The sequence below is a fragment of the Protomyctophum bolini genome, assembly GCF_963924005.1.
Source record: "Protomyctophum bolini genome assembly, chromosome: 10".
Classification (NCBI taxonomy): Eukaryota; Metazoa; Chordata; class Actinopteri; order Myctophiformes; family Myctophidae; genus Protomyctophum; species Protomyctophum bolini.
In genome coordinates, this window is record NC_137871.1 from 17,210,398 (window position 1) to 17,234,490 (window position 24,093).

General features: G+C 42.1%; 6 protein-coding genes across 6 annotated transcripts in view; all 6 read right to left on the bottom strand.

Annotated features, from left to right (window-relative positions):
• The window catches only part of LOC308322173 (protocadherin gamma-B4-like), a gene marked incomplete at both ends in the record, with an annotated part of 149,917 nt that overhangs the window by 109,654 nt on the left and 16,170 nt on the right, over positions 1 to 24,093 (bottom strand). The window lies entirely within an intron of this gene.
• On the bottom strand, positions 719 to 3,133 carry LOC308322868 (protocadherin gamma-A3-like; the record flags this gene model as incomplete). Its single annotated transcript, XM_080774357.1, has 1 exon — positions 719 to 3,133. One exon carries the CDS (start codon positions 3,131 to 3,133, stop codon positions 719 to 721), a length of 2,415 nt encoding a protein of 804 aa, XP_080630483.1.
• On the bottom strand, positions 4,074 to 7,454 carry LOC308322870 (protocadherin gamma-A2-like; the record flags this gene model as incomplete). Its single annotated transcript, XM_080774359.1, has 2 exons — positions 4,074 to 6,432; positions 7,402 to 7,454. 2 exons carry the CDS (start codon positions 7,452 to 7,454, stop codon positions 4,074 to 4,076), a joined length of 2,412 nt encoding a protein of 803 aa, XP_080630485.1.
• On the bottom strand, positions 7,572 to 9,929 carry LOC308322871 (protocadherin gamma-A4-like; the record flags this gene model as incomplete). The annotated part of the gene is made up of 1 exon (XM_080774360.1): positions 7,572 to 9,929. The coding sequence occupies one exon, from the start codon at positions 9,927 to 9,929 to the stop codon at positions 7,572 to 7,574; it is 2,358 nt and encodes a 785-aa protein (XP_080630486.1).
• On the bottom strand, positions 11,031 to 16,850 carry LOC308322872 (protocadherin gamma-A11-like; the record flags this gene model as incomplete). The annotated part of the gene is made up of 2 exons (XM_080774361.1): positions 11,031 to 11,186; positions 14,595 to 16,850. The coding sequence occupies 2 exons, from the start codon at positions 16,848 to 16,850 to the stop codon at positions 11,031 to 11,033; spliced, it is 2,412 nt and encodes an 803-aa protein (XP_080630487.1).
• LOC308322873 (protocadherin gamma-A6-like) lies at positions 17,518 to 23,268 on the bottom strand (the record flags this gene model as incomplete). Its single annotated transcript, XM_080774362.1, has 4 exons — positions 17,518 to 17,523; positions 17,709 to 18,617; positions 21,844 to 22,042; positions 23,249 to 23,268. 4 exons carry the CDS (start codon positions 23,266 to 23,268, stop codon positions 17,518 to 17,520), a joined length of 1,134 nt encoding a protein of 377 aa, XP_080630488.1.

A 24,093-nucleotide genomic window follows, 5' to 3' on the forward strand; every position in this document is an offset into this window, starting at 1 on the left:
TCTGCATATATGGAGCCGGCCAGCAACATCTGACCTCAAACCTCAAACCCTTAGGTCTTATGGAGCTAACCTGTTCTGACATTCCATATGTTGATCCTTCCCCACCCGTCCTTCCTCTTTGGAAGGACGGACTTTTAACTGATACCTGCATGTACATTCAAACACATTCAAACTTTGGGCCTGCCCAGAGTTATTAGTGCAGCCGCGCCCGGAAGCCGGCTCTCAACAGGCCCGACATTTACGAAACCCTGTACACTCAAGACACTGCCCCCGCTGCCACCCTTAGATCTCCATATATGGAGCTGACATGATCTGACATTCCATATATGTTGATCTGGAATCATCAAACCCTGTACAATCAAGACAGGCTCCATATATGGCCAGACCTAACGAGGTTGATGAGGTCACCTAATCTGACCTCATCAAACCCTGTACACTCAAGACACGCTCCATGACCAGCACATATGTTGATCTGACCCCCCATGCCAAAGCACTAGTGCTCGCCCAGCAGTCTGCCGTCACCCAGGTGGATGTGTGCACGCACCCTCTCCCTTTAGGGTGTCTTACTGTTATATATAACATATATAACATATTTCAAAAGTAATTAATAACTCCATTAACTAACAGTTTATGAAAGATTTTTTAACTAGTTATAACGGTTAGTTATTGTAAAGTGTTACCAACCATGAATATAAAATGAACTGAAAACACATTTGAACTATACCTCTATAGGAGAGTCGGGTTCATCCAGGATGCTCTTTTCACTCTGTAATCGTTGCATCGTCCCTGAACTGGGGTCCATTATTAGTATATTCTGACTACCAGCTCTGCCAAATTTACAGTCACTCTTCCTGGAGTCAGTGGTCCTGCACACCTCGTAATTGTACACATGAGGGAGAGTTCCTGAACCCAAAGTGTCTGAGTAACGTGGTGGATAATATGGAATTACAGGGAGACTGGAATGATAGAGGCGGGACTGTCTCCATCTGTATATTTTCACTGATATTATAACAACTACACATGTGATAAAGAGAAAGGAAACTACAGCCAAAGCTAAGACTAAGTAAAACGTCAGGTTGTCATTGTATTCCTTGTCGTGTGTAAAGTCAGTGAACTCTGAGAGAACTTCAGGGAAGCTGTCAGCCACCACCACGTTAATATTGACTGTAGCTGAACGAGAGGGCTGTCCGTTGTCCTCCACTATAACAGTCAGTCTTTGTTTCACAGCATCTTTATCAGTGACTTGACGGATAGTTCTTATTTCTCCATTTTGTAATCCCACTTCAAACAGGGCCCTGTCTGTGGATTTCTGCAGTTTATAGGAGAGCCAGGCATTCTGTCCAGAGTCCCCATCAACAGCCACCACTTTAGTGACCAGATAGCCCACATCCGCTGAACGAGGCACCATTTCAGCAACCAGAGAACCACCAGATTGAACTGGATAGAGAACCTGAGGAGCGTTGTCATTCTGGTCCTGGATCAGTAGAATTACAGTAACATTACTGCAGAGTGGAGGAGAGCCTCCGTCTTGTGCTTTGACAACGAATGACAACTGTTTGATCTGTTCGTAATCAAAAGAGCGTCCTGCATGTATCACTCCGGTCTCAGCATTAACTGACACATATGCAGACACTGGGGATCCTCCAATATTAGACTCCTCAAGGATATAAGATATGCGAGCATTCTGGGTGTCATCGGGGTCTTCAGCCTTAACTGTGAGTACATTTGCACCTGGAGAGTTATTCTCTCCAATAAACGCACTATAAACGCTCCTTTCAAATACTGGAACGTTATCATTAACGTCAGAGATCTTGAGATGAAAGGTTCTCATACTTGAAAGAGGGGGTGAACCTGCATCGGTTGCGACTACAGTGATGTTATAGTCAGAAACAGTTTCCCTATCTAATACAGCATCAGTCACCAACGTATAGTAATTTCTTAAATTCGATTTAATCTTGAATGGGGACTTTTGGTTTATAACACAGCTCACCTTCCCGTTTTCACCTGAATCTAAGTCCTTAACATTAATAATGCCAAGTGTTGTGCCAAGGGCCGAGTCCTCAGAAATGGGACTTGTGAATGACATAACACTGATGATAGGTGCATTATCGTTTACATCGATAACTTCGATTATAATTTTACTGGAATCTGTTAAACCTCCTTGATCTTTTGCTTCTATTCTCAATTCATATTTCTTGTCTTTCTCATAGTCAATTACGCCGGTTACTAAAATTACACCTGTGTTTTCATTAACTGACAATATATCAGTCAGCCCACCATTAAGATCAGAAAAATAGTAAGATATCAAACTATTTGTGCCGAAATCGGCATCACTGGCATTAACAGTAGTTACATATGTGCCTCTTGGTGCATTTTCCATCACCGTCGTTTTGTAAATTGATTGATTGAATACAGGTGCATTATCGTTCGCATCTAACACGGTGATATTTATATTTACTGTACCAGATCTCTGTGGATTTCCACCGTCCACTGCCATCAACTTTAAAAACATTCGAGGATGCTCCTCTCTGTCTAGAGGTTTCTGAAGCACCATTTCAGCATATTTCTTTCCATCTGCACCAGAACTTTGTTTCAGAACGAAATTATCATTTGGGGTTAAAACATATTGCTGAAGTCCATTGATGCCTACATCTGGGTCCTCTGCACTTGCCAGGGAAAACCTGGCACCATTACTAGCTATTTCACTAATTTCAAAATTTATGCTATCTTTCTTGAATTTGGGGGAATGGTCGTTTACGTCTAATATTTCGACTGTAACATGATGCAATTCCATTGGATTTTCCAAAATTATCTCAAAGCTAAAGCTACACGGAGTGACGTCGCCACAAAGCTGTTCTCGGTCTATTCTCTCATTCACGACTAGAATCCCTTTGTCCGTCTTCAGCTCAGTGTACTGAACGCTTTCCCCAGTGACGATACGAGCCCGACCAGAACGGAGCCTTGTCAGATCCAAACCCAGGTCCTGTGCCACGTTACCGATCAGAGAGCCTTTCTTCATCTCCTCTGGAATAGAATACCGTATTTGACCACTGACCGCATGATTGAGATAAAGCAGAAAAAACAACAGTTTCCATGTCCGTCCATAATCAAAGCGATATATCCCAAACGCCATGATGAAGATTACAAGAAGAGATAATAATTTGAAAGAGATAATTAAGAACACCCAAATGTATATTGCTACACTAATCTAAACAAGATATAATTATTCCTATTGTATTTCTACCACGACGAAATAACAATCTATCCAAATGGGTTTCCATCGAGCCTCACCCCATGTAATTTCGCTCAGCCTGAGCCTCTGCTTTTGTCTATTGGAAGAAAACACCATGGGTGGAGAATGTGATAACGGTGATACATTATTTGATTGACCAACAGCGTCCCTTAGAGTCCAACAGCATGAACGTCATATGGAAAAAAAGTTTGTGTTAAATGCGTATTATATATTATTGTGAATTTAATCCAGTGATAAAGCAGAAGCTTAAAATAACCGGCAATTAAGATCAAAGCATTTAATTAAATGGACATACGGGAACTGTCACCATAATAGCTTGTTTAAGAGGACGGCAGGAATATCGAGCTCGATCCTTACAAAGATAAACGAGTATAGTTGTTGTTGTTTACCCAACATACCAGACTAAACTATTTCATGAACCTCATTCACTATATTTCCATTTCCTACTCTGTACATTCAAAGAGGCAACACGTTAGGATATCAAATGTCTAGTCTATAGGCCTATAGTGCAGTAAAACCTGTGCTGAAGTGTATTAAAATCCATTATAACTCGGCCATACCAGCCCTGACAAAAAGGATAGTAATTTAGTATTTAAAAAAAATGCCAGACGCCAGAGTGTTTAAAAGATTGAAATGGGGAAGTTGTAGACAAAGGTCAGTCACACTATAGGTCATAGCATAGCGATATACGCTGTCCATGGTGCTGAAAGGTAGAATAAAACTAGCAATAGCCACGCAATTAATTTCTAAAACTAACATTATATCACGATGGGGGGGGGGGGGGGGGGGGGGAGCTTTACTGAAAACACAAAACAAATTCCTATTGTTTATACTGAGTTCTTTGACTCACCTCTAGAGGAGAGTCTGGTTCATCCAGGATGCTTTTTTCACTCTGTATCCGTTGCATTGTGCCTGTAAAACTGGGGTCCATGATCAGTATGTTTTGACTGCCAGTTCTGCCGAATTTACAATCACTCTGTCTGGAATCAGTCGTCCTGCACACGTCGTAATTGTACACGTGAGGGAGAGTCCCTGACCCCAAAGTGTCTGAGTAACGTGGTGGATAATATGGAATCACTGGGAGACTGGAATGATAGAGGCGGGCCTGTCTCCATCTGTATATTTTAACTGATATAATAACAACTAAACACGTGATGAAGAGAAAGGAAACTACAACCAAAGCCAAGACTAGGTAAAACGTCAGGTTGTCGTTGTACTCCTTGTCGTGTGTAAAGTCAGTGAACTCTGAGAGAACTTCTGGGAAGCTGTCAGCCACCGCCACGTTAACATTGACTGTAGCTGAACGAGAGGGCTGTCCGTTGTCCTCCACTATAACAGTCAGTCTTTGTTTCACAACATCTTTATCAGTGACTTGCCGGATTGTTCTTATTTCTCCATTCTGTAAACCCACTTCAAACAGCGCCCTGTCTGTGGTTTTCTGCAGTTTATATGAGAGCCAGGCATTCTGTCCAGAGTCCACGTCAACAGCCACCACTTTAGTAACCAGATAGCCCACATCTGCTGAACGAGGCACCATTTCAGCCACGACAGAACCGCCACTCTGGACTGGATAGAGAACTTGAGGAGAGTTGTCATTCTGGTCCTGGATCAGTATGTTTATAGTCATGTTATTACAAAGTGGAGGAGAGCCTCCGTCTTGCGCCGTGACAACAAATGACAGCTGTTTGATCTGTTCATAATCAAATGAGCGTACTGCATGTATCACTCCGCTCTGAGAATTAACTGAGACGTATCCAGATATCGGAGACCCATTAATACTAGAATCTTCAAGAATATACGAAATTCTAGCATTTTGATTTTCGTCGAGGTCATTAGCTCTAACAGTGAGCACGGATACACCCGGTGCGTTATTCTCATTAATAAACTCATTGTAAAACAGCTGTTTGAAAACTGGGGCATTATCGTTCACGTCAGACACCTTTAGATGAAAGGTTCTACGACCTGAAAGAGGGGGTGATCCTGCGTCGGTAGCCACTACAGAAATGTTATAGTCAGAGAAAGACTCGCGATCTAATGCAGCATCCGTCACCAAAGTGTAGTAATTTCTTAAATTCGATTTGATTTTAAAAGGCGAATTTCGGTCTACAGTACAAGTCACCTGTCCATTATCACCTGAATCTAGATCTTTAACATTAATTATGCCAATAGTTGTGCCAGGAGCAGAGTCCTCAGACACAGGGCTAGTGAATGACATGGTGTTTATGACAGGTGCATTATCATTCACGTCAGTAACCTCAATTATCACCTTACTAGAATCCTTTAGTCCACCGTGGTCTTTTGCGTCAACTCTTAGTTCATACTTTTTATCTTTTTCAAAATCGATGGTTCCTGAAACCGATAATAACCCGGAGGTAGGATCTATAGACAGCAAATCAGCCACATTGCCCTTCAGGTTTGCAAGTGAATATGTGATATAGCCGTATGATCCACTGTCTGCATCTGTAGCGTTAACAGTTACAATTTTAGTACCCTTTGGTGCGTTTTCCATCACTGTAGCTCTATACACGGACTGGTTGAAAACCGGAGCATTGTCATTAGCATCTAAAACAGTGATGTCAATATTTACTGTACCAGATCTCTGCGGAGTGCCTCCGTCTATTGCTATCAGCTGCAGAGACAGTCGAGGTTGCTCTTCTCTATCTAATGATTTCTGTAACACCATTTCAATGTATTTACTCCCATCAGGATTTACATGTTGTTTTAAAACAAAATTCTCGTTTGATGTTAAAATGTAATTTTGCAGGCCGTTGACTCCAACGTCAGGATCCTCTGCATTTTCCAGCGAGAATCGTGCACCAATATTAGCCGACTCACTTATTTCCAAAGCAATATCTGTTTTCTTGAACACTGGAGAGTGATCATTGACATCCAATACTTCAATTGTGATATGGTGAAGTTCCATTGGGTTCTCTAAAATCATTTCAAAACTGAAGCTGCACGGAGTGACGTCGCCACAAAGCTGTTCTCGGTCTATTCTCTCATTCACGACTAGAATCCCTTTGTCTGTCTTCAGCTCGGTGTACTGAACGCTTTCTCCAGTGACGATACGGGCCCGACCGGAACGAAGCCGTGTGAGATCCAATCCCAGGTCCTGTGCTACATTACCGATAAGAGAGCCTTTCTTCATCTCCTCTGGAATAGAATAGCGAATCTGACCACTGACAACGAGTAAAAAACAAACCAACATCAGCGTTGGTGCACAAAACAAATTCCATTTTCTTCCAAATGTCGTCATGTCGTAAAATGCAAACTCCAAATATTCGGAATTACAAAACCCTTTCAAAATGTCAAAGAAATATCTACTCTCATATGTTCATGCCAGAAGAATACACAATGTGTTAAAGATACATCTAGAGTATAGCCTATAGTCTTGCCTAGCCCCTTCGAGCTTATTCTCTATCTACATTGCAGTGATATATGAAGGATAACTGCTGACTAGCTAGCACTGACTGACGCCCAAATAAAACATTTCGTTGTTCAACAGCGTCGCTCAGAGTTCATTCAGGGAATACAAAACATTTGGAAATCACTAGTGAGACCATACAGTAGCATGTAGATATGATGCAACATCATATTATTATTATTAGTAGTAGTAGTAGTAGTAGTAGTAGTAGTAGTAGTAGTAGTAGTAGTAGTAGTAGAAGCATTACTAGTATTAGCCTATACTAGTTATGCATGCTCTAATGCTCTATAGGAATGGAAAACGAAATACCACCATTCAATAGTAAAAAAATATATAACACTATCAGAGAATAATGAATTTGGTGCAGGTGACAAATATACTCAACCTTCAGTCACCTATAGTTATGTTAGATTTGTTGTGCTCAAAAGTTGAACCAAAGACGGATAGTAAACATTTATTGAAATAGGAGCTATCCATGCGCCTTAGTGCTGAAAAGGCCAGGGCAGATCTCTCTCTCTTTCTCTCTCTCTCTCTAGAGGAATGTGTCTCAGAGTAGTGTGTGTCACGTGTGTGTGTGTGTGTGTGTGTGTGTGTGTGTGTGTGTGTGTGTGTGTGTGTGTGTGTGTGTGTGTGTGTGTGTGCGCGCGCGCGCGTGTGCATGTCATATTTCACAAACTTTCACTGATATACAGTAAGCGCGCGCACTCTGATGATGCAGTATTACAGGATCTCAGAGACCTTCTCTTTGGCGTGTTTCAGAACCAAGGACAGCGCCATGGCAGGGAAAAGACTACACGGTCAGTCTCTCTCTCTCTCTCTCTCTCTCTCTCGGAACCCAGATGGATGGGGAGATACATTATCAGATGTACATTATCTAATGACTAAAACCGTATGTTACGAACTCACCTCCAAAGGAGAGTCTGGTTCATCCAGGATGCTCTTTTCACTTTGTATTCGCTGCATCGTCCCTGTAGAACTGGGATCCATGATCAGTATGTTCTGACTACCAGCTCCTCCGAACTTACAGTCACTCTTTCTGGAGTCAGTCGTCCTGCACACCTCGTAATTGTAGACATGAGGGAGAGTCCCTGACCCCAAAGTGTCTGAGTAACGTGGTGGATAATATGGAATCACAGGGAGACTGGAATGATAAATGCGGGACTGTCTCCATCTGTATATTTTCACTGATATTATAACAACTAAACATGTGATGAAGAGAAAGGAAACTACAGCCAAAGCTAACACTAAGAAAAACGTCAAGTTGTCGTTGTAATCCTTGTCTTGTGTAAAATCAGTGAACTCCGAGAGAACTTCAGGGAAGCTATCAGCCACCGCCACGTTAACATTGACTGTAGCTGAACGAGAAGGCTGTCCGTTGTCCTCCACTATAACAGTCAGTCTTTGTTTCACAACATCTTTATCAGTGACTTGACGGATTGTTCTTATTTCTCCATTCTGTAACCCCACTTCAAATAGCGCCCTGTCTGTGGATTTATGCAGTTTATAGGAGAGCCATGCATTCTGTCCAGAGTCCCCATCAACTGCCACCACTTTACTGACCAAATAGCCAACGTCTGCTGAACGAGGCACCATTTCTGCGACCAGAGAGCCGCCACTCTGTACTGGGTACAAGACCTGAGGAGCGTTGTCATTCTGGTCCTGGATTTGTATTTTTACAGTCACATTACTACTGAGTGGAGGAGAGCCTCCATCCTGCGCTTTAACAACGAAAGTCAATTGTTTGATTTGTTCGTAATCCAACGAGCGTACTGCATGTATCACACCGCTCTCAGCGTTAACCGAAACATACCCAGAGACCGGGGAGCCGCCGATATCACCGTCTTCGAGTATATAGGAAATACGATTGTTCTGGTTTTCATCTGTGTCTTTAGCCTTAATGGCAAGGACAGAAACGCCAGGAGAGTTGTTTTCTGTGATAAATGCATTGTAAATTGTCTGCGGAAATATCGGGGCATTGTCGTTTACATCACTAATCTTGAGATGAAAAGCTCTCTTGCTTGAGAGAGGAGGAGATCCTGCGTCGGTTGCAACTACAGTGATATTATATTCTGAAACAGTTTCACGATCCAACACGGAGTCGGTTAACAGGGTGTAGTAGTTCCTCAAATTTGATTTAATCTTAAAGGGAATATTTTGATCTATAGTACAGGTCACCTGTCCATTTTCTCCCGAATCCAAGTCTTTAACGTTGATTATGCCGATGGTTGTGCCTGGAGCGGAGTCCTCAGACACAGGGCTAGTGAATGACATGACGTTAATGAAAGGTGGATTATCATTTACATCTGTAACCTCAATGTCAACTTTACTTGAATCTGTTAATCCACCTTGATCTTTAGCTTCAATTCTGATTTCAAATCGTTTATCCTTTTCATAATCGATCCGCCCGAGCACCGATATGGTCCCAGTAGCTCTGTCTATATGAAAGATGTCAGCAATAGTAACTTTGTTTTTTGAAAAATAATACGTTATCTGCCCATTCAAACTGCTATCTGCATCACTCGCATTCACAGTAGTAACATATGTGCCATTTGGTGCATTTTCCATCACGGTAGCCCTGTAAACGGATTGATTAAAAACCGGGGCATTGTCATTAGCATCTAAAACAGTAATATCTATATTCACTGTGCCAGATCTCGGAGGAACACCCCCATCTACAGCTAGTAGTTTTAACGAAAGGCGGGGCTGGTCTTCTCTGTCTAAAGGCTTTTGGAGAACCATTTCAGCATGTTTGCTGCCATCTGGATTGGCTTGTTGTCTCAAAACAAAATTATCATTTGCAGTCAAAATGTAGTTTTGCAGACCGTTATCACCAACATCACTATCATCCGCACTCTCTAAAACAAAACGTGAGCCGAGTGTAGCCAATTCACTAATCTCGAACTGCAAGTGAGAGTTTTGAAATGAGGGAGCATTATCGTTCACATCCAATATTTCTATAGTAATGTGATGCAGCTCCATTGGGTTTTCGAGTAACATTTCAAAGCTGAAGCTACAAGGAGTGACGTCCCCACAAAGCTGCTCTCGGTCTATCCTCTCATTCACGACTAGAATCCCTTTGTCTGTCTTCAGCTCGGTGTACTGAACGCTTTCTCCCGTGACGATACGAGCCCGGCCAGAACGGAGCCTTTTAGTATCCAATCCCAGGTCTTGTGCCACGTTACCAATAACAGAACCTTTCTTCATTTCCTCTGGAATGGAATATCGAATCTGGCCACCCACTATATTAACCATATAAAGGAAACAAATGAGTAGGCCAACTTGACGTCGCAATCCACAACACAATCGCCATCTCATGGATAAGGCAAAAAAGGCAAAGATATATCCTCGGGGTGCCATCTTAGCAAAGGAAAATAACAGTGCAATGATGGTCTTTCGTTAGTGGGGAAAAACAGTATAGTCCGTTCCTCAAATGTAAGCCATTTAAATTAGATGTTATATCAGCCTTTACCAAATGTAAGATATCCTTCGAGCCACAACTGACTGAATCTCTCCGCCACAAAGCGTAATGCAGAGGGTGGGTCCGTGGGATGAATGGCTTGCTTCACTACACAGAGGCGCGTTCCACTGAACAACAGCGTCCCTTAGAGTTTAAACAGTGAATCCCAAGTAAATTCGTATATCAAGCCAGATAGCATCTACAAGGTATATATATATATATATATATATATATATATATATATATATATATATATATATATATATATATGTATATATATACACCTATTGTGTGTGTGTGTGTGTGTGTGTGTGTGTGTGTGTGTGTGTGTGTGTGTGTGTGTGTGTGTGACTGTGTGTGTGTGTGTGTGTGTGTGTGTGTGTGTGTGTGTTATGAAGGTAACATGGCAGGAGAGTTATTTTATCATTGGTCTTATCATTACATTACATGGACCGAGAACAGGAATAGGGCAATCAAAAGCAGCTAGATGGGGCTACAACAGTGGCCTAACAACCTAACCTATGAATGTGGAGAAGCAGACCATACGAGACAACACTGCCCTCCATCCTCTGCAGCCTAAATACCTCACGGAGTTCAATACTATTGCAAATGATTGTGTAAAGAAATGGGAAACTGTCACGTAAGAATAGAATTAAGAATATGCTTTGAAGACACGAAAACAAGCAGAAGCGAAAAAGGTTTAAAACAAAGGGAAAAAAATCTGCTTCATGTGTAGGCTGCTCTAAACGATTTCGACGCTGTCCATGGTCCTGAAAAGCTGTCCCGTTTACAATTGCCACACAAATGTAATTTTGTCCAATATAGTGTTACATTATATTTCAACCCGCATTAAGGGTATTTTCAGGTATGTTATTATGATAATGTTAAATCACTTGTTAACTCACCTCTATAGGAGAGTCTGGTTCATCCAAGATACTCTTTTCACTGTGTATTCGTTGCATCGTCCCAGTAGAGCTGGGGTCCATGATCAGTATGTTCTGACTACCAGCTCTGCCAAAGTCACTCTTTCTGGAGTCAGTCGTCCTACACACCTCGTAATTGTACACATGAGGGAGAGTCCCTGAGCCCAAAGTGTCTGAGTAACGTGGTGGATAATATGGAATCACTGGGAGACTAGAATGATAGAGGCGGGACTGTCTCCATCTGTATATTTTCACTGATATAATAACAACTAAACACGTGATGAAGAGAAAGGAAACTACAGCCAAAGCCAAGACTAAGAAAAACGTCAAGTTGTCATTGTACTCTTTGTCGTGTGTAAAGTCAGTGAACTCTGAGAGAACTTCAGGGAAGCTGTCAGCCACCGCCACGTTAACATTGACTGTAGCTGAACGAGAGGGCTGTCCGTTGTCCTCCACTATAACAGTCAGTCTTTGTTTCACAACATCTTTATCCGTGACTTGACGGATGGTTCTTATTTCTCCATTTTGTAATCCCACTTCAAACAACGACCTGTCTGTGACTTTCTGCAGTTTATAGCAGAGCCAAGCATTCTGTCCAGAGTCCACATCAACAGCCACCACTTTAGTAACCAGATAGCCCACATCTGCTGAACGAGGCACCATTTCAGCCACCAGAGATCCACCACTTTGGACTGGATACAGAACCTGAGGAGCATTGTCGTTCTGATCTTGAATAAATATCATCAGAGTCGCATTGCTACTGAGTGGAGGGGAGCCTCCGTCCTGGGCCTTGACACGTATTTGAAGTTGTTTGATTTGTTCATAATCAAAAGAACGCACTGCATGTACAACACCTGTTTCAGAGTTTATAGATACAAAACTAGAGACTGGCGTGCCACTGACCTGACTGTCCTCCAGGATGTATGAAATCCTAGCGTTCTGATTCCAGTCAGAGTCCCGTGCACTGACGGTAAATATGGATATGCCAGGGGAATTGTTCTCCGTTAGGTAGGCAGAATATACGTTTTTCTCAAACAATGGGGCGTTGTCATTGACGTCAGAGATTCTAAGGTGCAATATTTTGGCACTGGAGAGAGGAGGAGAGCCAGAATCAGTCGCAGTTATAGTTATGTTGTATTCTGGTGTAGTCTCCCTATCAAGAGTCTGATCCGAAACCAAATTATAATAGTTAGTTAAAGATGATTGGATTTTAAAAGGAAGTTTCGAATCTATAGAGCATGTTAGCTGCCCGTTCCTTTCTGAATCTGCATCTTTGACATTTATTATCGCTATCTTAGTGCCAGGTGGGGCATCCTCTGACACGGGGCTTGAGAATGACATGATATTTATTACTGGGGCATTGTCATTGGCATCAGTAACTTCAATAATAACTTTGCTGGTATCAGTCAATCCTCCCTGATCTTTTGCCTCTACTCTGAACTCGTATTTCTTGTCTTTCTCGAAATCTATCTGTCCTGATACAGATATGATGCCTGTGTTCTCATCGATTGTGAACGTATTTGGTATAGTCCCTTTAACCTGAGAAAACCCATATGTTATTTGACCATTTGAACCACTGTCTAAGTCAGTTGCATTCAATGTGGTGATATATGCACCTTTATGTGCGTTTTCCATTACAATAGCCCTATAGACTGACTGGTTAAAAACGGGAGCATTATCATTTGCGTCTAAAACGGTGATATCAATATTTACTGTGCCAGATCTCTGCGGAGTCCCCCCGTCGACGGCTATAAGCTTTAAGGACAAGTGTGGATGATCTTCTCTGTCTAAAGGCTTTTGTAGGATCATTTCAGCATACTTACTTCCATCGGGATTTGTATGCTGCTTTAAAATAAAATAATTATTATCATTAGTGGATAGAACGTAGTTTTGTAAAGCATTAAGGCCGACATCAGAATCTTCTGCTGTCTTGAGGGGAAATTTTGCTCCAGCTGCAGCAGATTCACTTATTTCAAATTGAATAAATTCCGTGGAAAAAACAGGCGAATGGTCATTGACGTCTGTAATTTCCACAGTTACTCGATGTAATTCCATTGGGTTTTCCAAAATAATTTCGAAGCTGAAGCTACACGGAGTGACATCGCCACAAAGCTGCTCTCTGTCAATTCTCTCATTTACGACCAGAATCCCTTTGTCTGTCTTCAGCTCGGTGTACTGAACGCTTTCTCCAGTGACAATACGGGCCCGACCAGAACGCAGTCTTTTCAGATCCAACCCTAGGTCTTGTGCTACGTTGCCTATAATGGACCCCTTCCTCATCTCTTCCGGAATGGAATATCGAATCTGGCCACCAACTATATTAACAAGGTAAAATAAAAGAATGAGTAATCCAGGTTGACGTCTCAATCCACAAAACAATCGCCATCTCACGGACAAGGGGAAGATATGTCTTCGAGGTGCCATCACAGCAAAGAATTATAATAGTAGGCTACAATGGTGAATGGTGGTCCTTCGTTAGTGGAAAAAATAATCCGCTACTAAATCAATGTATTCAAATTTGAGTTGTTATATTCTTTTACATACAAATGTAAGATAAAAGCATATCCGTCGTGCCTCAACTGACTGAATCTTTCGCTGCAAATCACTCTACGCAGAGTCAGGGTGGGATGGTTGGGCTTGCATCACTACACAGAAGCGTTCCACTGAACAATAGCGTCCCTTTGAGTCCAAACGATGAACTCCAAGTAAATACATTGAATATATTGTTGAGTGGTGCAACCACTTTTATATATTAGCGCACCTAACTTCACACAGGTGTGATTTTTTGTTGGTTAAACCAAACTAGTAGAATCCGCACGCACTCTCTCTTCCCTCCCCCTCCCCACACACACACACACACACACACACACACACACACACACACACACACACACACACACACACACACACACACACACACACACACACACACACACACACACACACACACACACACACACACACACACACACACACACACACTAATCAAATGAGACTATAGAGTGTACATGTCTGCAAAACGAACAGACAGAAACGTCATTCAAACCACTCCATTGATCTAGACCTCCAGATATTGTACAAAATACCGTACACGTTGTTGCGAGGGGGATGGCATTAATTGTAAAATTCATATGCAAAACTGAATAAAATATTATTTAAAGAAAATCGGAACCGTTTCAGCACTTCAGTGCAATGGAGAGCGACAGAACAGCATTGAAGGCCTCCACATAAAATACAGCATTAATAATAATTAAACAAACCACACCACTTCTAAACACCTATAGGCAAACTAATGAGAATTATGAGAAGAGGACAAAAATAAACCGCACATTGATGCATTGACCAAAATGTATACTGTGATTTAATGGAATATATTTTCCAACTCACCAAAGTTGACATCTGAGAAATGTCTCCTGATTTGTTCTCTCGCTGCAGAGTTAGAGTATCATTTCCAGCACTATCGACGCTAACCAAACTTTGATTCATAGGCTGCATGTATTTGATGTCACTGCTTCTGGAGTCCGTCGTCCTGCACACCTCGTAATTGTACACATGAGGGAGAGTCCCTGACCCCAAAGTGTCTGAGTAACGTGGTGGATAATATGGAATCACAGGGAGACTGGAATGATAGAGGCGGGACTCTCTCCATCTGTATATTTTCACTGATATAATAACAACTACGCATGTGATGAAGAGAAAGGAAACTACAGCCAAAGCCAACACTAAGAAAAATGTCAGGTTGTCATTGTACTCCTTGTCGTGTGTAAAGTCAGTGAACTCTGAGAGAACTTCGGGGAAGCTGTCAGCCACCGCCACGTTAACATTGACTGTAGCTGAACGAGAGGGCTGTCCGTTGTCCTCCACTATAACACTCAGCTTTTGTTTCACAGCATCTTTATCAGTGACTTGACGTATAGTTCTTATTTCTCCATTCTGTAATCCCACTTCAAACAGCGCCCTGTCTGTGGCTTTCTGTAGTTTATAAGAGAGCCAGGCATTCTGTCCTGAGTCCACATCAACAGCCACCACTTTAGTGACCAGATAGCCCACATCTGCTGAACGAGGCACCATTTCAGCCACCAGAGAACCACCACTCTGGACTGGATACAGAACCTGAGGAGCGTTGTCATTCTGATCCTGGATCAGTATATTTACAGTCACATTACTACTGAGAGGAGGTGATCCACCGTCCTGCGCTTTAACAACTAAATTAAGTGATTTCATTTGTTCATAATCAAAAGACCGCACTGCATGTATAACTCCAGTTTCAGAGTTTATAGATACATAACTAGAGACTGGGTTACCACTGGCCTGTGTGTCCTCAACCATATAAGATATTTTCGCGTTTTGATTCCAGTCAGTGTCCAGTGCACGGACGGTAAATATGGACGTTCCAGGGGAATTGTTCTCTATGACGTAGGCAGAATATGCGGATTTATCAAATAATGGGGCATTATCATTAACGTCAGAAATTTTTAGGTTTAATATTGTGGTGCTAGAGAGAGAGGGAGACCCCGAATCGGACGCTATTATCGTTATGTTGTATTCTGCTGTTATCTCTCTATCAAAACGCTGATCAGAAATCAAATTATAATAGCCTGTTAAAGATGACTGGATTTTAAATGGAAGCTTAGCATCTATAGAACACACTATCTTTCCATTATTTTCGGAATCTGCATCTTGGGTTTTTATGATAGCAATTGTAGTGCCAGGAGGGGAATCCTCGGATATGGGGCTCGAGAAAGACATGATATTTATAAATGGGGCGTTATCATTAACATCAGACACCTCGATTATAACTTTACTAGTCCCCGTTAAACCTCCGCGATCTTTGGCCTCTACTCTCACTTCATATTTCTTGTCTTTTTCATAATCTATCGAACCAGACACAGATATTCTACCCGCACTTTCATCAATTGAAAATATATCAGCTATGCTCCCTTTCATTTTTGAGAAACTAAATGTTATGTGTCCATTTGAACCACTGTCTGCGTCTGTAGCATTTACTGTTGTGATGTAAGTGCCTTTTGCCGAGTTTTCCCTAACAACAGCCCTGTATACTGACTGGTTGAACTCAGGAGCATTATCATTGGCATCTAAAACTGTGATGTCTATATTTACTGTACCAGATCTCTGTGGGGTGCCTCCATCCACTGCTATGAGTTTCAGAAAAAGGCTGGGTTGTTCCTCTCGGTCTAATGGCTTCTGGAGTATCATTTCAGCATATTTACTTCCATCTGGATTGGCATGTTGTTTTAAAACAAAATTATCATTCGGTGTCAAAATGTAGTTTTGCAACGTGTTCTGGCCCACGTCAAGATCCTCGGCACTCTCAAGTGGAAATTTTACTCCAATTGTAGCTGATTCACTTATTTCAAATCGAACATCAGAATTAGGAAAGACTGGTGCGTTGTCATTTACATCCAGTATTTCGACAGTTACTCGATGCAGTTCCATCGGATTTTCTAGAATAATTTCGAAGCTGAAGCTACATGGAGATACGTCGCCGCAAAGCTGCTCTCTGTCTATTCTCTCATTCACGATTAGAATCCCTTTGTCTATGTTCAGCTCGGTAAATTGGACGCTTTCTCTGGTCACGATACGAGCCCGGCCAGAACGGAGCCTTTTCAGATCCAAACCCAGGTCTTGTGCTACGCTACCGATTAAAGAGCCCTTCTTCATCTCCTCGGGTATAGAATACCTGATTTGACCAACTACCAAATTAAGCACGTACAGGAAAAAAAAGAGCAAGCCAACTTGACGTCTAAATCCACAACACAATCCCCATCGCATGGGGAAGATATATCTTCGAGGTGCCATCAGAACAGGTAGTAGCCTAGCTTACAATGGTCCTTAGCAGGGGGAAAAATATTTCTTCCTAATCCAAATGGATTTCAAATCGATGTTCTATATTTCTTCATGCGATAGTGTATCCTCCTACTTTCCCCAACTGAACAGAGATCTCCGCCTTATAGCAAAGCAACACTAGATATATGGGTGGGACAATGAATGACTGGCAAGAGAAGTGTTTCACTGAACAATAGCGTCCCTTAGAGTCCAAACAGTGCATGTATGGGGAAATAAATAAATATACGATTTATCAATTTGCATCTATCTCTACAAACGCAAACACACACACACACACACACACACACACACACACACACACACACACACACACACACACACACACACACACACACACACACACACACACACACACACACACACACACACACACACACACACACACACTATGTTGTGCGACATAGCAAATTCAAATAGGAGGGTATAGGCCTATTAAACGAACAGACAGAATCGTCTTTCAAACAGCTCCATTAACCTATAGGCCTCCAGAGATTGGACAGAATACCGTACACGTTCTTGTTAGGGATGATGGCATTAATTGTATTATACTTCTGCTGAATTGAATAGAATGTTTATATAAAAAGGCACTGTTTCAGCACTTCAGGACCACGGAGAGCGACAGAACAGCGCACTGAAGGCCTCCACCTCATATACACGCTGTAAAATAATTATCTCTCTCACACACACACACACACACACACACACACACACACACACACACACACACACACACACACACACACACACACACACTTACTTAATGGAATACATTTTCAAACTCACCAAAGTCGACATCTGAGAAATGTCTCCTGATTTGTTCTCTCGCTGCAGAGTTAGAGTATCATTTCCAGCACTATCGACGCTCACCAAACTTTGATTCATAGGCTGCATGTATTTGATGTCACTGCTTCTGGAGTCCGTCGTCCTGCACACCTCGTAATTGTACACATGAGGGAGAGTCCCTGACCCCAAAGTGTCTGAGTAACGTGGTGGATAATATGGAATCACAGGGAGACTGGAATGATAGAGGCGGGACTCTCTCCATCTGTATATTTTCACTGATATGATAACAACTACGCACGTGATGAAGAGAAAGGAAACTACAGCCAAAGCCAACACTAAGAAAAATGTCAGGTTGTCATTGTACTCCTTGTCGTGTGTAAAGTCAGTGAACTCTGAGAGAACTTCGGGGAAGCTGTCAGCCACCGCCACGTTAACATTGACTGTAGCTGAACGAGATGGCTGTCCGTTGTCCTCCACTATAACAGTCAGCTTTTGTTTCACAGCATCTTTATCAGTGACTTGACGGATAGTTCTTATTTCTCCATTCTGTAATCCCACTTCAAACAACGCCCTGTCTGTGGCTTTCTGTAGCTTATAAGAGAGCCAGGCATTCTGTCCAGAGTCCACATCAACAGCAACCACTTTAGTGACCAGATAGCCCACATCAGCTGAACGAGGCACCATTTCAGCCACCAGAGAGCCACCACTCTGGACTGGATACAGAACCTGAGGAGCGTTGTCATTCTGATCCTGGATCAGTATATTTACAGTCACATTACTACTGAGAGGAGGTGATCCACCGTCCTGCGCTTTAACAACTAAATTAAGAGATTTCATTTGTTCATAATCAAAAGACCGCACTGCATGTATAACTCCAGTTTCAGAGTTTATTGATACATAACTAGAGACCTGTGTGTCCTCAACCATATAAGATATTTTCGCGTTTTGATTCCAGTCAGTGTCCAGTGCACGGACGGTAAATATGGACATTCCAGGGGAATTGTTCTCTATGACGTAGGCAGAATATGCGGATTTATGAAATAATGGGGCATTATCATTAACGTCAGATATTTTAAGGTTTAATATTGTGGTGCTGGAGAGAGAGGGGGACCCCGAATCGGACGCTATTATCGTTATGTTGTATTCTGGTGTTATCTCTCTATCAAAACGCTGATCAGAAATCAAATTATAATAGCCTGTTAAAGATGACTGAATTTTTAACGGAAGCTTAGCATCTATAGAACACACTATCTTCCCATTATTTTCGGAATCTGCATCTTGGGCGTTTATGATAGCAATTGTAGTGCCAGGAGGAGAATCCTCGGATATCGGACTCGAGAAGGACATGATATTTAAAAATGGGGCGTTATCATTAACATCAGACACCTCGATTATAACTTTACTAGTCCCCGTTAAACCTCCGCGATCTTTGGCCTCTACTCTCACTTCATATTTCTTGTCTTTTTCATAATCTATCGAACCAGACACAGATATTCTACCCGCATTTTCATCAATTGAAAATATATCAGCTATGCTCCCTTTCATTTTTGAGAAACTATATGTAATTTGTCCATATAAACCACTGTCTGCGTCTGTAGCATTTACTGTTGTGATGTAAGTGCCTTTTGGTGAGTTTTCCCTAACAACAGCCCTGTATACTGACTGGTTGAACTCAGGAGCATTATCATTGGCATCTAAAACTGTGATATCTATATTTACTGTACCAGATCTCTGTGGGGTGCCTCCATCCACTGCTATGAGTTTCAGAAAAAGGCTGGGTTGTTCCTCTCTGTCTAATGGCTTCTGGAGTATCATTTCAGCATATTTACTTCCATCTGGATTGGCATGTTGTTTTAAAACAAAATTATCATTCGGTGTCAAAATGTAGTTTTGCAACGTGTTCTGGCCCACGTCAAGATCCTCGGCACTCTCAAGTGGAAATTTTACTCCAATTGTAGCTGATTCACTTATTTCAAATCGAACATCAGAATTAGGAAAGACTGGTGCGTTGTCATTTACATCCAGTATTTCGACAGTTACTCGATGCAGTTCCATCGGATTTTCTAGAATAATTTCGAAGCTGAAGCTACATGGAGTGACGTCTCCGCAAAGCTGCTCTCGATCTATTCTCTCATTCACGATTAGAATCCCTTTGTCTATGTTCAGCTCGGTAAATTGGACGCTTTGTCTGTTCACGATACGAGCCCGGCCAGAACGGAGCCTTTTCAGATCCAAACCCAGGTCTTGTGCTACGCTACCGATTAAAGAGCCCCTCTTCATCTCCTCGGGTATAGAATACCTGATTTGACCAACTACCAAATTAAGCACGTACAGAAAAAAAATGAGCAAGCCAACTTGACGTCTCAATCCACAACACAATCCCCATCGCATGGGGAAGATATATGTTCGAGGTGCCATCAGAACAGGTAGTAGCCTAGCTTACAATAGTCCTTAGCAGGGGGGAAAATATTTTTTCCTAATCCAAATGGATTTCAACTCGATGTTCTATATTTCTTCATGCGATAGTGTATCCTCCTACTTGCCCCAACTGAACAGAGCTCTCCGCCTTATAGCAAAGCAACACTAGATATATGGGTGGGACACTGAATGACTGGCAAGAGAAGTGTTTCACTGAACAATAGCGTCCCTTAGAGTCCAAACAGTGCATGTATGGGGAAATAAATAAATATACGATTCATCAATTTGCATCTATCTCTACAAACGCAAACGCGCGCGAACGCACACGCACACGCACACACACACACACACACACACACACACACACACACACACAGTATGCTGTGCGACATAGCTAATTCAAATAGGAGGGTATATGTCTATTAAACGAACAGCTCCATTAACCTATAGGCCTCCAGATATTGGACAGAATACCGTACACGTTCTTGTTAGGCATGATGGAATTAATTGTATTATACATCTGCTGAATTGAATAGAATGTTTATATAAAAAGGCACTGTTTCAGCTCTTCAGGACCACGGAGAGCGACAGAACAGCGCACTGAAGGCCTCCACCTCATATACACGCTGTAAAATAATTATCTCTCTCTCTCACACACACACACACACACACACACACACACACACACACACACACACACACACACACACACACACACACACACACACACACACACACACACACACACACACACACACACACACACACACACACACACTTACTTAATGGAATACATTTTCAAACTCACCAAAGTCGACATCTGAGAAATGTCTCCTGATTTGTTCTCTCGCTGCAGAGTTAGAGTATCATTTCCAGCACTATCGACGCTCACCAAACTTTGATTCATAGGCTGCATGTATTTGATGTCACTGCTTCTGGAGTCCGTCGTCCTGCACACCTCGTAATTGTACACATGAGGGAGAGTCCCTGACCCCAAAGTGTCTGAGTAACGTGGTGGATAATATGGAATCACAGGGAGACTGGAATGATAGAGGCGGGACTCTCTCCATCTGTATATTTTCACTGATATAATAACAACTACGCACGTGATGAAGAGAAAGGAAACTACAGCCAAAGCCAACACTAAGAAAAATGTCAGGTTGTCATTGTACTCCTTGTCGTGTGTAAAGTCAGTGAACTCTGAGAGAACTTCGGGGAAGCTGTCAGCCACCACCACGTTAACATTGACTGTAGCTGAACGAGAGGGCTGTCCGTTGTCCTCCACTATAACAGACAGCTTTTGTTTCACAGCATCTTTATCAGTGACTTGACGGATTGTTCTTATTTCTCCATTCTGTAATCCCACTTCAAACAACGCCCTGTCTGTGGTTTTCTGTAGCTTATAAGAGAGCCAGGCATTCTGTCCAGAGTCCACATCAACAGCAACCACTTTAGTGACCAGATAGCCCACATCTGCTGAACGAGGCACCATTTCAGCCACCAGAGAACCACCACTCTGGACTGGATACAGAACCTGAGGAGCATTGTCATTCTGATCCTGGATCAGTATATTTACAGTCACATTACTACTGAGAGGAGGTGATCCACCGTCCTGCGCTTTGACAACTAAATTAAGTGATTTCATTTGTTCATAATCAAAAGAGCGCACTGCATGTATTACTCCAGTTTCAGAGTTTATTGATACATAACTAGAGACTCGGTTACCACTGACCTGTGTGTCCTCAACCATATAAGATATTTTCGCATTTTGATTCCAGTCAGTGTCCAGCGCACGGACGGTAAATATGGACGTTCCAGGGGAATTGTTCTCTATGACGTAGGCAGAATATGCGGATTTATCAAACAATGGGGCATTATCATTAACGTCAGATATTTTAAGGTTTAATATTGTGGCGCTAGAGAGAGGGGGAGACCCCGAATCGGATGCGGTTACCGTTATGTTGTATTCTGGTGTTATCTCTCTATCAAAATTCTGATCGGAAATCAAATTATAATAGCCTGTTAAAGATGACTGGATTTTAAATGGAAGCTTAGCATCTATAGAACACACTATCTTCCCATTATTTTCCGAATCTGCATCTTGAGCATTTATAATAGCAATTGTAGTGCCAGGAGGGGAATCCTCGGATATGGGGCTCGAGAAAGACATGATATTTATAAATGGGGCGTTATCATTAACATCAGACACCTCGATTATAACTTTACTAGTCCCCGTTAAACCTCCGCGATCTTTGGCCTCCACTCTAACTTCATATTTTGTATCTTTTTCGTAATCAATCTGACCAGAAACAGATATTTTACCCGATATGTCATCGATTGCAAATATATCAGCTATGCTCCCTTTCATTTTAGAGAAACTAAATGTAATGTGTCCATTTGAACCACTGTCTGCGTCTGTAGCATTTACTGTTGTGATGTAAGTGCCTTTTGGTGCATTTTCCCTTACAACAGCCTTGTATACTGACTGGTTGAACACAGGAACATTATCATTGGCGTCTAAAACTGTGATATCTATATTTACTGTACCAGATCTCTGTGGCGTTCCTCCATCCACTGCTATTAGTTTCAGGAAAAGGTTGGATTGTTCCTCTCTGTCTAATGGCTTCTGAAGCACCATTTCAGCATATTTACTACCATCAGGATTGGCATGTTGCTTTAAAATAAAATAATCGTTGGGTGTCAAAATGTAATTTTGCAAAGTATTCTGCCCCACGTCAAGATCCTCAGCACTCTCAAGTGGAAATTGCACTCCAGCTGCAGCTGATTCACTTATTTCAAATCGAACATCAGAATTAGAAAAGACTGGTGCGTTGTCATTTACATCCAGTATTTCGACAGTTACTCGATGCAGTTCCATCGGATTTTCTAGAATAATTTCGAAGCTGAAGCTACATGGAGACACGTCGCCACAAAGCTGCTCTCGGTCTATTCTCTCGTTCACGATTAGAATCCCTTTGTCTATATTCAGCTCAGTAAATTGGACGCTTTGTCTGGTCACGATACGAGCCCGGCCAGAACGGAGCCTTTTCAGATCCAAACCAAGGTCTTGTGCTACGCTACCTATTAAAGAGCCCCTCTTCATCTCCTCGGGTATAGAATACCTGATTTGACCAACTACCATATTAAGCACGTAAAGGAAAAAAAATAGCAGGCAAACTTGACGTCGCAATCCACAACACGATCCCCATTTCATGGGGAAGATATTTCTTCGAGGTGCCATCTGAACAGGTAGTATCTTACAATGGTCCTTAGCAGGAAAAAAACATTTATTCCTAATCCAAATGGATTTCAACTCAATGTTCTATATTTCTTCATGCGATAGTGTATCCTCCTACTACCAACTGACAGAGCTCTCCGCCTTATAGCAAAACAACACTAGATATGGGTGGGACACTGAATGACTGGCAAGAGAAGTGTTTCACTGAACAATAGCGTCCCTTAGAGTCCAAACAGTGCAAGTATGGGAGAAAAAATAATAATATACGATTGATCTGTCTCCACACACACACACACACACACACACACACACACACACACACACACACACACACACACACACACACACACACACACACACACACACACACACACACACACACACACACACACACACACACACACACACACACACACACACACACACACACACACACACACACACACTTTTGTGTGACAAAAGCTAATTCAAATAGAAGGGAGAACAGCTCCATTGACCTAGGAGGCTAACTCCAGATATTGGACAAAATACCTATATACGTTCATTTGAGGGTTGTGGTGATGGCATTAATTGTTTTAAATATTCCAAAACCGAATAGATTATTACCGGTATATTTAAATAAAAAATAGACACTGTTTCAGCGCTTCAGGACCACGGAGAGCGACAGAAAAGCGCTCTGAAAGCCTCCACCTCATAATTATCCCAATCACACTCTCTCTCACACACACA